Genomic DNA, 12,293 nt, shown 5'->3' on the forward strand with positions numbered 1-12,293 from the left:
GCAGAGACAGAAGAGAAAGAGCAGGCATAGTCAGTACATAAATTGATTGTGGAACATTAAAGTTGAGGTACTACCAAAAACAGGATGTGTATGGATCCGGTTGCTCCCTATGTGCAATGTGGTTGAAATCAGGAAGGGTAACTGACCACTGAGAACACTAGAAATCAGATTCAAGTCTCGTAACGCTCACTGTACATGGCTGCTTCTCAAACACTGAGATCATATTTACAATTTTACACATTTATAGTGAAAAACTTTTTTTCCTGATGCACTGAGCATGGAGAACAACTTTGAGTATGCAAAGATAGTGATATTTCTATACACACTTCTGAGGCAAGGTGTTAGTTGCAGAGGTGGCAAAAGTGCAGACTTTCTGTAACTAAGAAGAAGTATAGATATTAGTGTTAAAAAATGTTTTCAGTTTTACTTAAGTAAAGAAGTACAGGCTCTGGGTGAATGAGGCAAGTTGTGTAAAGCACTTTGAGTGCTCAGATAACGTGTAAAGCGCTATATAGGAACCAGTCCATTTACTTCACACTAGGCTTTTTGTATGTGTTTCACCATTTGTAAACAGCTTCTTACTCTGTCTACACATAGAAAATAAACCTCATCTCTGAGCTGCACCACTGTGGGAATAAAGGTACTTAATCTGCACAATCACTGACAAATAAGATGAAACTGTAAAATGGTCTTAAGCAAGATATTTAAGCACATCCCTGATTATTTACTGGAAGACACTGATGTGATATTCAGTATGTTATGAACCTCATCAACACCTATTTCAGCTTCAGTTTCTAAGGTGAGAAATTTTAATGTCTCAGTATCTCACCTCTAGAGCAGTATAGCACCTTGTGGAGCCAAATATTATCTGCCTCCATAGTTACTGTGAAGACTTTTGAAGCCGTGTGACAGACAAAGAGCTGCTGTGTGCAGTTTGCACTTTAAGGGTTTTCTTCCTCTAAAGAGAGGCTGCTCCATAAAGCAGACTTGCTGATCTTCTGTAGCAACCTTTTAAACATAATGAACCAGAGCACACACATATGTTTTTTAGAGCATGCCAGAAACAACTTTGAATGTAGTTCGACGGTTTTAGTTATGTAAGGCAGACAGACAGGGAAATAAAAGGCAAAGAGTTGACTATTAATGGATCCCTGAGCGTCACTGAGAGTGAGCCATCAAATTAGATTCACAACTCCTGTGTCTGTGGAGGGCCATATTACTACTGGCAGTGTAGCTTAGACAAATCTCTACAGTGCTGTCAAAGGCAGTGCTGGTAAAGAAAATAGTACTTTGGAATGGGAACTAAATCTTGGGTTGGAATTCCATTCATGGTAAAGACTAGAGGCCAAGACGAGTATCACAAATCATCAACATTCTTCAATTATTATAGTTATTAAACACTCACATGCCACACTTTTAGTTACAAAAGTCATTCAAACAAATACCTGACACTAACAACTAACAACTCACTGCATGTAGTCATGTTAACATTGTCAAAATGACGTCCCAGAGGTCAAAGCAAACATCAGAATCGGGAAGACTGATGACTCAAGTGTCTCTGAACATGGTGCCAGACAGGCTGGTCAGAGTATTGCAGAAACTGATGATCTACTGGGGTTTTTCCAGCACAACCATCTCTACATTATAAAGAGAATGGTCTGAAAAAGACAAACTGTCCATTGAGCAGCAGATCTCTGGAGCTGCTCTCATATTAGTACTTTGATCTCCACCATGTACTTAAGGACAAACAGTATCTGATTATTCTGTTCACTATGCAGCCCTATTCACCTTTTTTGATGCTAACTTACAAGTACTTCAGACATTTTTTTTTTCCTGGAAAAACCTGTCTGCTACAGCCTGGGCTAAAATGAGACTGATAAACCCTGTAACAACAAAACAGTGAGCTAAAAGATGCTGCAATTCTCCAGTGGATTATAGGCCTCCATACGCACATTAATAAGTGATGGTACATTTCAAATATTTAACATCAACATGTGTCATGCATTAAAAAAGAAGAAGATACGTAATTCCCGCTGTACATAAAATCAAGTGAAGCATGGCATTTGCACTGCAAGCTGGTTTAGAATGATTAGGTTTAGATGACTAGTTTGAAATACAGACCGATTAACTGATATTTGGTCATTTTCAGCACCTGGCCTTTGGCAGATGAGTCACTCTAATAAATAAATAAACAAAATCATGCCAATATCATGCAAGCCTGTACAATTACATAATTTCCCTGGTATCCATCACCTCATCTCTGCTCATCTCACGTCATAGTGTGAAATGAAAGGACCATCAGGGCAACACACCACCCAGCTGGCTGTCGGTCCACCACATGTGCTCTGCATTCCCAGACACCAGTACTTACTTAAAGCTTTAAAAACACACACAAATCTATTTCCACAACCGCTGACCACTTAAAAAGTCACTCACTCAGTTCCTGTACAATCCACTGGCTGCTGCATTTCAGTTCTAGTAAATTGAAGCTAAACAGAATGACAAAGGATGCACATATTTTCTGTTCATTCAGTTCAACACAAGCTTTAACTAATCCTGTCTGACTGCTTGTTTGTTGGATGCTATTGTTTGACAACTATGTTATTTTGTCTAATTATGGGAAGAGATATTACGGTATATTATGTGGGTTACATAACCAATTACTTGTAATTATTCAAATTGACAGTTTTCAAACACAGTAACCATCAGGGATTTAAAAGTGCTGTAAATTACAGAAGGGATGTAAATTACAAAAGGAAAAAGGATGCAAAATGCATACAAATTTGCAGATCTGCTGCAAAACCCTTTGACTAGCCACCATCATGGTGTGCATTTTTTCAGCAAACAAATGATGTCCAATACAAAGAGTCTGGTGCAGACATTTGCAAATACATTTGCAAATATTATACGTCTGCCTTCTGGCAAGACTACCAAAGGAAAACACTGTGACACATAACCTATATTGAGATAAAGGCATTGGAACGTGTCTCTGTAAACAAGAAGGCCAGGAATGTTGTTTAAAAATTAATCTGTGCTTTCAAAGACTAATGTCTGTCGTGTGAAAGTAAGCTCTGGCACAGAGCCTTGACTTAGCTGCTGATTAAGATCAAATGATCACACTAATATCTATTCTGGTCCAAGTGTCACATTAACAACAGACAAAAAAAGATGCAGGAAAAGCCCCTATCTGGCTGCTTTAAAGCTTTAAAATACTGGCATTCTAATTTATATGCACTGTAAGTCTTCACAGTACTTTGTAAATATATGTGACACAATACCAGAGCAAAATGTACCATTCCAGCAATGAGATTAAGCATATAATGAATGTGTAATTATTATTAATGATGTGAGGAGACACGAGCTTGACGTGAGCTTTTTTCATTGCTCCGCTCAGGAGTTTATTAGTCTGCAATCATTCTCTGATTCAGGTGTGCCCTGTGCTTGACCTTGCAACAGAAGGAAAGGGAAGGGAAACCAGCTGTTATCAATTATCTGACCACACACTTTCTTTCAATATTACATACTAGTTTTAAAAAATTAAACAAATAGCTTTCATTAGAGATGTGACAGTGGATACAGTACCCCCCAGTATGTATCTCCACAGATGCTGGTTCAAACCACTACATCACGTCTGGGCACTATCTTAAAGTGGCTGTTAGAGGATATGACAGTGTGTGTGTGTGTGTCCTTATCATCTCAAATGTCAAAGTCGGCTTTACTAGATCTCCAAAGGCATCTGGATCATTGCCACCATGAGGCACGAGCTGCACCACTAAGCATCTTGACATGTGAGGGTGACGTCTTGTTGCTCTCGGGGCAACATCACAGATAAAATAAGGCCCCCTGTTTCTCTGGAGCGAGTCTTTTCCAGTCGGGTGATTGCCCTATAGGCTAAGAATAGGCCAGGCATGGGAGTGCTTGAGGAGTGATCCAATGCATCTTTGGCAGAGAGAAAACGCACAGCTCGCATACTTTGAAAGGCACACTTACATTTCACAGATTGCTTTCACATGAAGCATCGTGTCACACAGAACTAAACCAAATCAGCTGTTGTGCTTTTTGCCACAGTGCCAGGTTTCACTGTGTTGTAGCGTTCTCTTTCTGTTATGCTTTTCATTCATCTCTGGGCTCTGCAGGCTGACATGGCTGCACTGCTGCATACCTTGGACAGCTGCTCTGTTGTTGTTGAAACTCAAGTCTGCTGGACACAAACTTGTCTCAATTATTATGACAAAAGTAATCTGTTAGTGATAGTAGCTGAACAGTGAGGACTTTGTAGCTCTTTTAGCTGGCAGGCCATTATCATTACAGGTTTGCTTGCTTCCACCTCCATTTATGGTTGACATTACAGTTTCATCTACACACATGGAGACAAGTTTCAAAGGCCTAGTGCTTGTAACAGTGTATGCTAGTCTATCACAAAAGCGTTGTTATGCATGGAGTATGGGGTTTGCAGAATTACTCTGGTTGTGGAATGAACCCAATCCATGGAAAAGAAAGTTTCTTTTAAACACCATCAGAACCAAGTACACGGAGAGAAGGCCTATCCACGGGAATATTTATACAGTTGTTTTTGTGATTTCAGTGAACTGGTCCTTTAAATAGCTTACAGGAGCCACTGTGTACCTTAATGTGAAAAAATCGTACTTTCATGAAGTATATAGTTAGTAATCCAAGTGATTAATTAGGACTTATGAGCCAAAAACGACCCCTTTGTTCTGCTGCCAAAACTGTTCTATTAGTTTAAAATTTCCCGATTTCCTGAACACTAAATTATAACCATGTGTAAGAACTTATCCAACCACAGAAACTTTGGAGATTATAAAATATGCTCTCATTTATACCAGGTTATCTGCTGCCATATTTGACATTTTTACTTTTTAGATGTCAGCCCTGTGTGAAGTAATTACTAGTTATTAATGGTTAAGGAAGTTGCTGCTGTTGTGCCATATGGATACATGCACCCAACCCTTGCATACTCTCTGTGACATTTATGAATAATTGCTGGTGCTTGAATGTGCTTAAAAAGTCAAATTTATCCCACATGCAAAGAAAGAAATTTTTTTTATAAGGCAGGGACTTCATGGCTTCCTTTTTATTGAGTCGTGAGCTTTACTGACACCATGAGAGTTGGCAAAAAAAACAAACAAACAAAGATTGGGTTTTGTATGAATGATATCTCTCTTTTCATTTAATTCAAACACAAAATGGACTAATGCTGTTTCTCTAAATGTTCATCTATTCTTTTAAAGCACTAATAATGGAAAGCTGACTTTGTGGTATTGTTGAAAAGGGGAAGTATATTAATACCCTTAGGTATGATGTTTCCAGTTTATGCTTAGCAACGCAACAAGACAATGAAGCCAGTAATGCAGCTCGTCAGTTAGTTCATCCAAATCAATGCCATGGATACCCTTTCCACAAAATGTGCCCTAAAATATGAAAGAGAAATATCTGAAGTATTGCTAAGATTGATCACATACTGAGAAATATTCAAACTTTATATCAAAACATTTACCTACAGTTTCTTTCTAACAATGTAAGGGAAGACAAAGTATGCTGGTTTTATAGTAACATTGCTCATGTGCAGATTTCCTGTGTGTGTCAAAACCAGCTGAGCTATTTGTGTGTTTAAGAGATAGACATCAGCAAGCATAATATTCCATCAAACAACGACAATGAATCCAAAGAAGCTTTCCGCTTCTCCTTCCAAACATGGCAAGACTGTTGTAGCCAGTGGGGTCCTACTTTACACATAGTCAAATTTCATGCCTAAATGTTGCAAATAGACTGACCGATATGTAAAAGAACACCTCTCACTTTCTAAGCTTTGTTTTAACCAGCGTGTCTGTCTGCGTGACATTTGCGGGAATAAACAAATAAAAGCTCAAAGCAGGCAAATCAAGGTTGGCTATTGGCCTAGAGAGCTTTCACAGGTGTCTGCTTGTGGTTAACAGTAGAATAGACAGGGTCATATTCCTTAGAATCATTATGGGCGACATCAATGATGCATATTAACTGCCTCCACCACCACCACTGTCACCACATCGAAAATTAATTCAGTGTTCGGTGATTGTAGAGTTTGACGAGACTTTCCAAGTTGACAAGCACATTTCTAGTCTGCACTGGCTTATGGTTTTATTTTTCTTTTCAGCACAGTGCCTGTAATTACCCTTGAAAAACAATGTTACATTTCCCGGGGAAGGTGAAACATTTGAAATAACAGTAAATTTAGAGCACACTGGAAAAAAGACAGAAAACGTGGCCAGACTCTACTGAAACAAACTTAAAAACCGAAGCTCCTCTCTTTTCCAGTAAGTGGAGCCTTTTTGGAAGTAAATACATTAGTTTGGGAAGCTTGGGTTCCTTACAATTAGCATTTGGTACAGCATTGCCAAGTGTGTACACGTGGAACTATCACATAAGAGTGTTGAAACTGAAGACAGTTTGGTTGATCTTCACTTTGCTACAATTCTTTCCTTAAGATTGGAAGTTGAAGACTTGATTAAGGTTCTGGGAAGCCTAACTAAAGTTAGGTTAGGAGGACAGTGATTATGGTTTGAATTAGTGTAAGACCAAAGAAAATGAAAATTAGTCCTCTGAAGGGATGGAAACAATACTGAGCGTGTGAGGAAAGAGTGTGGGAGCAGTAAATTCAGGCTTCTGGAGAGAAAAACACGCATTAGAAGCTTACATAAACAGTTACAACATGAGTCACAATGACCATTCATTTTTAATGGCAGGGACACTGACTAAATGCCATGAAAACAGAACAGTGCTGCTCAGGGACCAGTCTCAACAGCATCACCACACTGATGACGCTGTGGGACCAAGCAGAACGAGTGGACGGCTGGGTCTTATCACTGTGAACAGTCTGAAGAGATCTTTTTTGAGGTCCAGCCTATGTTTTATCATTTTTTTTTGCATTTCCTTTTTCACTGACAATGAAAAAAATGATAAGTAGACTAGTATACTAAGTAGATAAGTCTAGTAAGGCATTTGTTCTGCTATGTGAATTGGTTTAGGGTCAGTTGTATATTGAAATGTATTGCTATAGACAGAATTTGTAATCAGAACTCTTTACCTTACGCTCATTCACCACTTTCCACTGCTCTTTCTCCTAATTGGAAGGTTCCAGGTTCAATCCCTGGCTTTCCAGTCTGAGAGCTATTCTTCAAAACCCCAAATTGCCCCTGATGTATCCGCCGTGTATGAATGGCAGTGTATGAATGTGTGAATCGTAGGTTAAAAGGACTTAGGCATAGAAAAAGGTACTTGTATTAATGGGTGACTGTGTAGTAATAAAATGCTTTGAGATTAGGAAAGTGCTATCTAAGTACCAGTCCAATTACTACTTATTTTAATGCCACAGTAAACACAGTAACCAGTAGACATTAACATACGGTTAAACGAATATTCTCAATGACAGGCTACATTCATCATCAGTAGAGTTTACAAAGGTGGAATTTATGGTTGCACAGTTATTTGGATTGAGTTACATTTTACACGTGTGCCAGTACTTCCTGATCCTCACCAAACACGTTTTTTAAATTCCCTATATTGAACATTTGGACCAGTTTAGAGACTTTATTAGATGACCTCTTTAGTTATTTTATTGCCTTCTTTCATAGTGGAACTCAGCCAGTTTTGTTTTACCACTTTAAATCTTAATAACCTTTAGAGTTCCTACTATGCAGTAACTGTAGTACTGTACTGTAATCAGCATGAAATGAGCACACTGCTTGAGCACTTTTATTCGTCTAGCATCACCTACATGAATTCTTCTTTTATTTTGACTGATCAGTAGGACTATTCTCATTTTTACTTGTGTAGGATGGGGGACAGTTTCCTCACAGAATGCACCAGTGTAAACTAGTAGAAGGAAACAGCTGCATGCCTGTCTGTCTCTCCTGAACCTCAAGTGTTACATTTGGCCTTTATTTTATAAAGATCAGCACTAATGTGTTCAATGAAATGAGACATCATAAGCAACGGAAAATCTATTTCTCAATATTTCATAAAGAGGAAGACAATACTGAAGGCAGCAGCTAAACAAATCCTCTGGAGTTACACTTTCTAGGAATTCATCTTTCTAAAACACAACTGCAGGCATTTGTTTCCCTAATCTGCTGAATGGATGCTGCAAGAGTCCATCCATGCACTTGCGTACACAATGAAATAACAAAACCCAGCATTATATTCTTGCTAAAATTTCATCATGTGATGTGTATTTGCATACTGTGGTCATTAGTGCTGAGTGATGCAACATAACAGGTTTCAACAAATGGCCTGTCAAAAGACATCTCTACAAACAGACTATCCAAAGGTCAAAGCAGTGACATGAGTAACAGGCATCCTACCACGTACCTCAACGATGTCAGAGTTGGTTCTGCTCTCATGGGGTTCGTTGTATTCTGTGTACTTCAGCAGGACTTTGTCCATGTCGGTACTGGCGTACTGAAACAGCTTGTTGGAGCCATTGAAGATGATGAGGGCAATTTCACAGTCACACAGAACGCTTAACTCGTAGGCCTTCTTCATCAGGCCAAACTTTCTCTTCATGAAAGTCACCTGGAAGAACAAAACCCAGAGATCAGCCTAGAATAGCTAACCTACAACAGGTCAAATAGAGGGTCATACCTGTTGGTTCTTTCTAGAACCAAACCATGTTTTTCTATTTAATTTCTTTAACTAACATATCTTTAAATTTTCACAAGAAAGTCAGAGTATTTAAAAATTAACGCTACACAGCATCCAAAAATATTTTTGGATGTGTTCTGTCTGAAGTAATAAATCACCGTTTGCCGTTTGTCGAAAATGTAATAAATCTTTAAAAAAAAATGTTTACAGTAACCATTAATTTTTTTTTGTCTTCATAACCTGATAATATTAAAAAAAAAACCCTGTCTTTTAAGGCAGTGAAATCTAAATAGTCCATCTAATGGCTTCTGAACAGGTAATCCGCTGTCCTTTCCCCCGTGGCCTCTGATGTGAATGTATGGTGCAATGATAGCAATAGTAATACAAATCTGCACTAACATAAATGTTTCATTTTAGGTGTTTAAACAACTCTTCCAAAACAAGCGATACATTTGTCAGCTCATTCTACCGCCGTGTTCACTGGCTGATAGTTTTCAGAGAAAAGAGAAGAGAATTAAAATGTGCGTGTAAGTGTCAAACAGGAAGAGACAAGGGGTGGGGGATCTCTAGTTCTCTAGTTCTGCACTTCTGAAAGAACGCAGTAATAATCTGGAAATACTAATTCAGTAACACTGCAGTTTCTAGTGGAATGTTACTGAATGAGTGGAGTGGATGGGAAAGGTAGGTGGGGAAAGAAACTAAGTAATGTTTCACCTCCCTTAATGATTACCATCAAGGTGTTCATCTTTATTAGTAAGACAGAGGGCTGTGCATAAACATTTTTGACAGAAATACAGTCAACCCCCCCTTTAAGCTCATACTGTAGTGTTACATTGCACTATGGCTTATAAAGTAGAACAGTCATTCTTGACACCTCCATATTCCTCCAGACCATAAAGCTAAAACATATTGTTTGGAGTGGACCATTTACAGCTCAGTGTAAACCCACACATAACCCACAGGTCACACATGGATCATGCTCTTATCCCTTTTTTGGTGTGTAGCTCACTCCCTGCAATGAATCATCTGTATTTATCTGGGTATGTCTTACTTCTGTCATAGCTTCTGGGATCCTGACTCATATCTTTTCAGTTCCAGAAGCTTCTGTAGACTCACATCTCAAAGCTTTCTGGCAATGTTGAGTGTCAGGTGTATTTCTTTTTTACATAGTTATTTCAGTAGTTCAGTTCTTTACACTTTCCTTTACACTTGTTGTTCTGAGCACTTTTACAGCAGTGCTTGGTAGATCTTACCATAATGCTGTCATGACACTCAAGAATCATTATGGCCAAAAATTATAACAGGAAGTGTCTTGATTATTACCTCTGTAAAATATAATTGGGACTACAGACAGATTTACAACTTTCAAAACAGCCCAGTTGTACAAAAATGTATACGGACACAGGGCACATTATTATTAGAGCTAAAAATCTAAACTATTCATAGTCAAATAACAAAAATCTGTTTCTCTACTTTTAGCTTTTAGTTGCTTTTTTTAAAAAAAAATTTCATTGATGGGAATTCTAAATAATACCACTTGAGTGATGGCTTAGTGGTGTTTCAAGAAACTGTGTGCACATTTCGCAGAGTACCTGTTTAGTAGAAAACATCCACTCCTCTGACATTCTTTTTTTACTTTTCCTGTTTTATGCATTCCCGAAGTGAGGAAACCGTTTTATATCCTGGTATTATATACAGTATGTCATTGCTTTACATACTACAGTTACAAAGCAGAAATAAGACAGACTAACTTTGATCTCACTGCAAGTCCTAAAAAATTCATATCAATACCAAAGTATTTAACTGTATTTGCAGTAAAATAATGTTGTTTTCTTTCATTTATCGACAGCTGACATTGTAAAGATAGTTTGACTATAGTCTACATGGTAAACCCTCAGATGGGTAAATATGTGGTCTCTGGTTTAAGCCTCATTTGAAGAATTTTACTCAATGGACTGTAGATCGACTTTTCTTTTTATAGTGTAGAACGCCTAATACACATTGACTGGGACTGAATTATTTGCACACAAACATTCATAAACATTTTTATTTTCTTCCCATCCGGGCTGCTATAATGTAATTTGTGCCTAGTCACAATATTTTGTATAGTAATTCTCACAGAACTGTTTTTGCAAACATGTTACATTAACAAGATTAAATGATAGTGGTGCACTGAATGACACAGTCTTACAGTTTGGGAAATAAACACGTCCTGAATTCGTAAATGTGCTCACTTGTAAAAAACTGTACAGCTTCAGACAGAATTGAAACAAAAAAAAAAACACATGACATAAAAGTTATAAATTGATTAGCATGTAATTGAGTACAATAACTATTTGATTCCTTTACAACACACTTAGTACCTGAGTACTTAGTACTTCGTAGAGACAACCTTGTTGGCAAGCACAGCGGTAAGATGTTTCTTGTAGTTGGTCACCAGATCAGCACAAATCTCAGGAGGGAATTTGGCCCACCCCTCTTCACAGAAACTCTATAAATTATTTTATCTTTCTTGGCTCCTGCTTGGCAACTTCTTTAGCCACTCCTTTGTAGCCTTGGCAGTATGTTTTGGATCATTGACAGGCTGAAAGGCCCATCCAGGACCGATTTTCAATGTTCAGGTTGAGGGAAGGAGGTTCTCATCCAAGATTTTTTTTATATATGGGTCTGTCCATTGGCCACTCACTGCAGTGAAGCCATCCTGTACCCTTAGCAGAAAAACAGCCCCAAAACAGAACGTTTCCACTTCCACGCTTGATTGTGGGGATGATGTTCTTTGGGTTATACTCAGCGTTTCCCCAAACATAGCGAATGAATGTTATGCAAAACTCAAGTTTCATCTAACCACAGCTTTTTTCTCCCAAACCTTCTCTGAATCATTTAGATGTTCACTGATAAACTTAAGATAGGCCTGTACACATGCCTTCTCAAGCGAGGGGATGTTGGGATCATCAATACATTACAGCATATTATGTTACCAATGAAGTTCTTGGTGACCATGGTACCAACTGCCTTGAGATCAGTTACAACCTTGTCATGTGTAGTTCTCGCCTAATCCACCAACTTTCTCATTTTTATTCTCACCCCATGAGGCAAGATCTTGCATAGAGCTCAGACTGTGGGTGACTGATGGCCACTTTGTTTTCCATTTTTTAATAATCTTAGCAGAAGTTCACCTTCTCAGCGAGCTTTTTGCTGATGGTCTTGTAGTCCATTCCAGCAGTCTACAGTCTTGTCCCTGACGTCCTTTGACAACTCTTTGGTCTTGCCCACAGTGGTAGATAGGTGGAAATGGAAGAAACTGATTCTGTATATAAGTGTGTTATATCCACATAACGAGATGAAATCGGGAGTACCTGTAACTGACTGATTGATTGTCTGTGTGCCCACGTGGAACAGGAATTACAATCTATGGGAGCCAGAATTCTGTCTGGGTTGTAGAGAATCAAATACTTAATTCACCCAATGACACGCAAATCAATTTATAATTATTATTTAATTTTTTCTCTCTGGATCATTGGTTCATATTCTGCCCCTCTCCATTAAAATGAAACCACGAAAATTACAAACTGTTCATTTCTTTGTAAGTGAGCAAATTCAGCAACATTAAATAATCAGTTTCCAAATGGCATGAGGTCAGTTAACTTGTAAAC

General features: G+C 38.3%; 1 protein-coding gene across 3 annotated transcripts in view; it reads right to left on the minus strand.

Annotated features, from left to right (window-relative positions):
- Positions 1 to 12,293, minus strand: part of LOC100700960 (myocyte-specific enhancer factor 2A) — a 47,490-nt gene that overhangs the window by 9,475 nt on the left and 25,722 nt on the right. For all 3 annotated transcript variants that reach the window (XM_005447715.4, XM_019360901.2, XM_005447716.4), the window contains exon 3: positions 8,368 to 8,571. In XM_005447715.4, the coding sequence (XP_005447772.1) occupies positions 8,368 to 8,571 (204 nt within the window). The remainder of the gene's footprint in view (positions 1 to 8,367; positions 8,572 to 12,293) is intronic.

Source organism: Oreochromis niloticus, linkage group LG1, assembly GCF_001858045.2.
Source record: "Oreochromis niloticus isolate F11D_XX linkage group LG1, O_niloticus_UMD_NMBU, whole genome shotgun sequence".
NCBI classification, from domain to species: Eukaryota; Metazoa; Chordata; class Actinopteri; order Cichliformes; family Cichlidae; genus Oreochromis; species Oreochromis niloticus.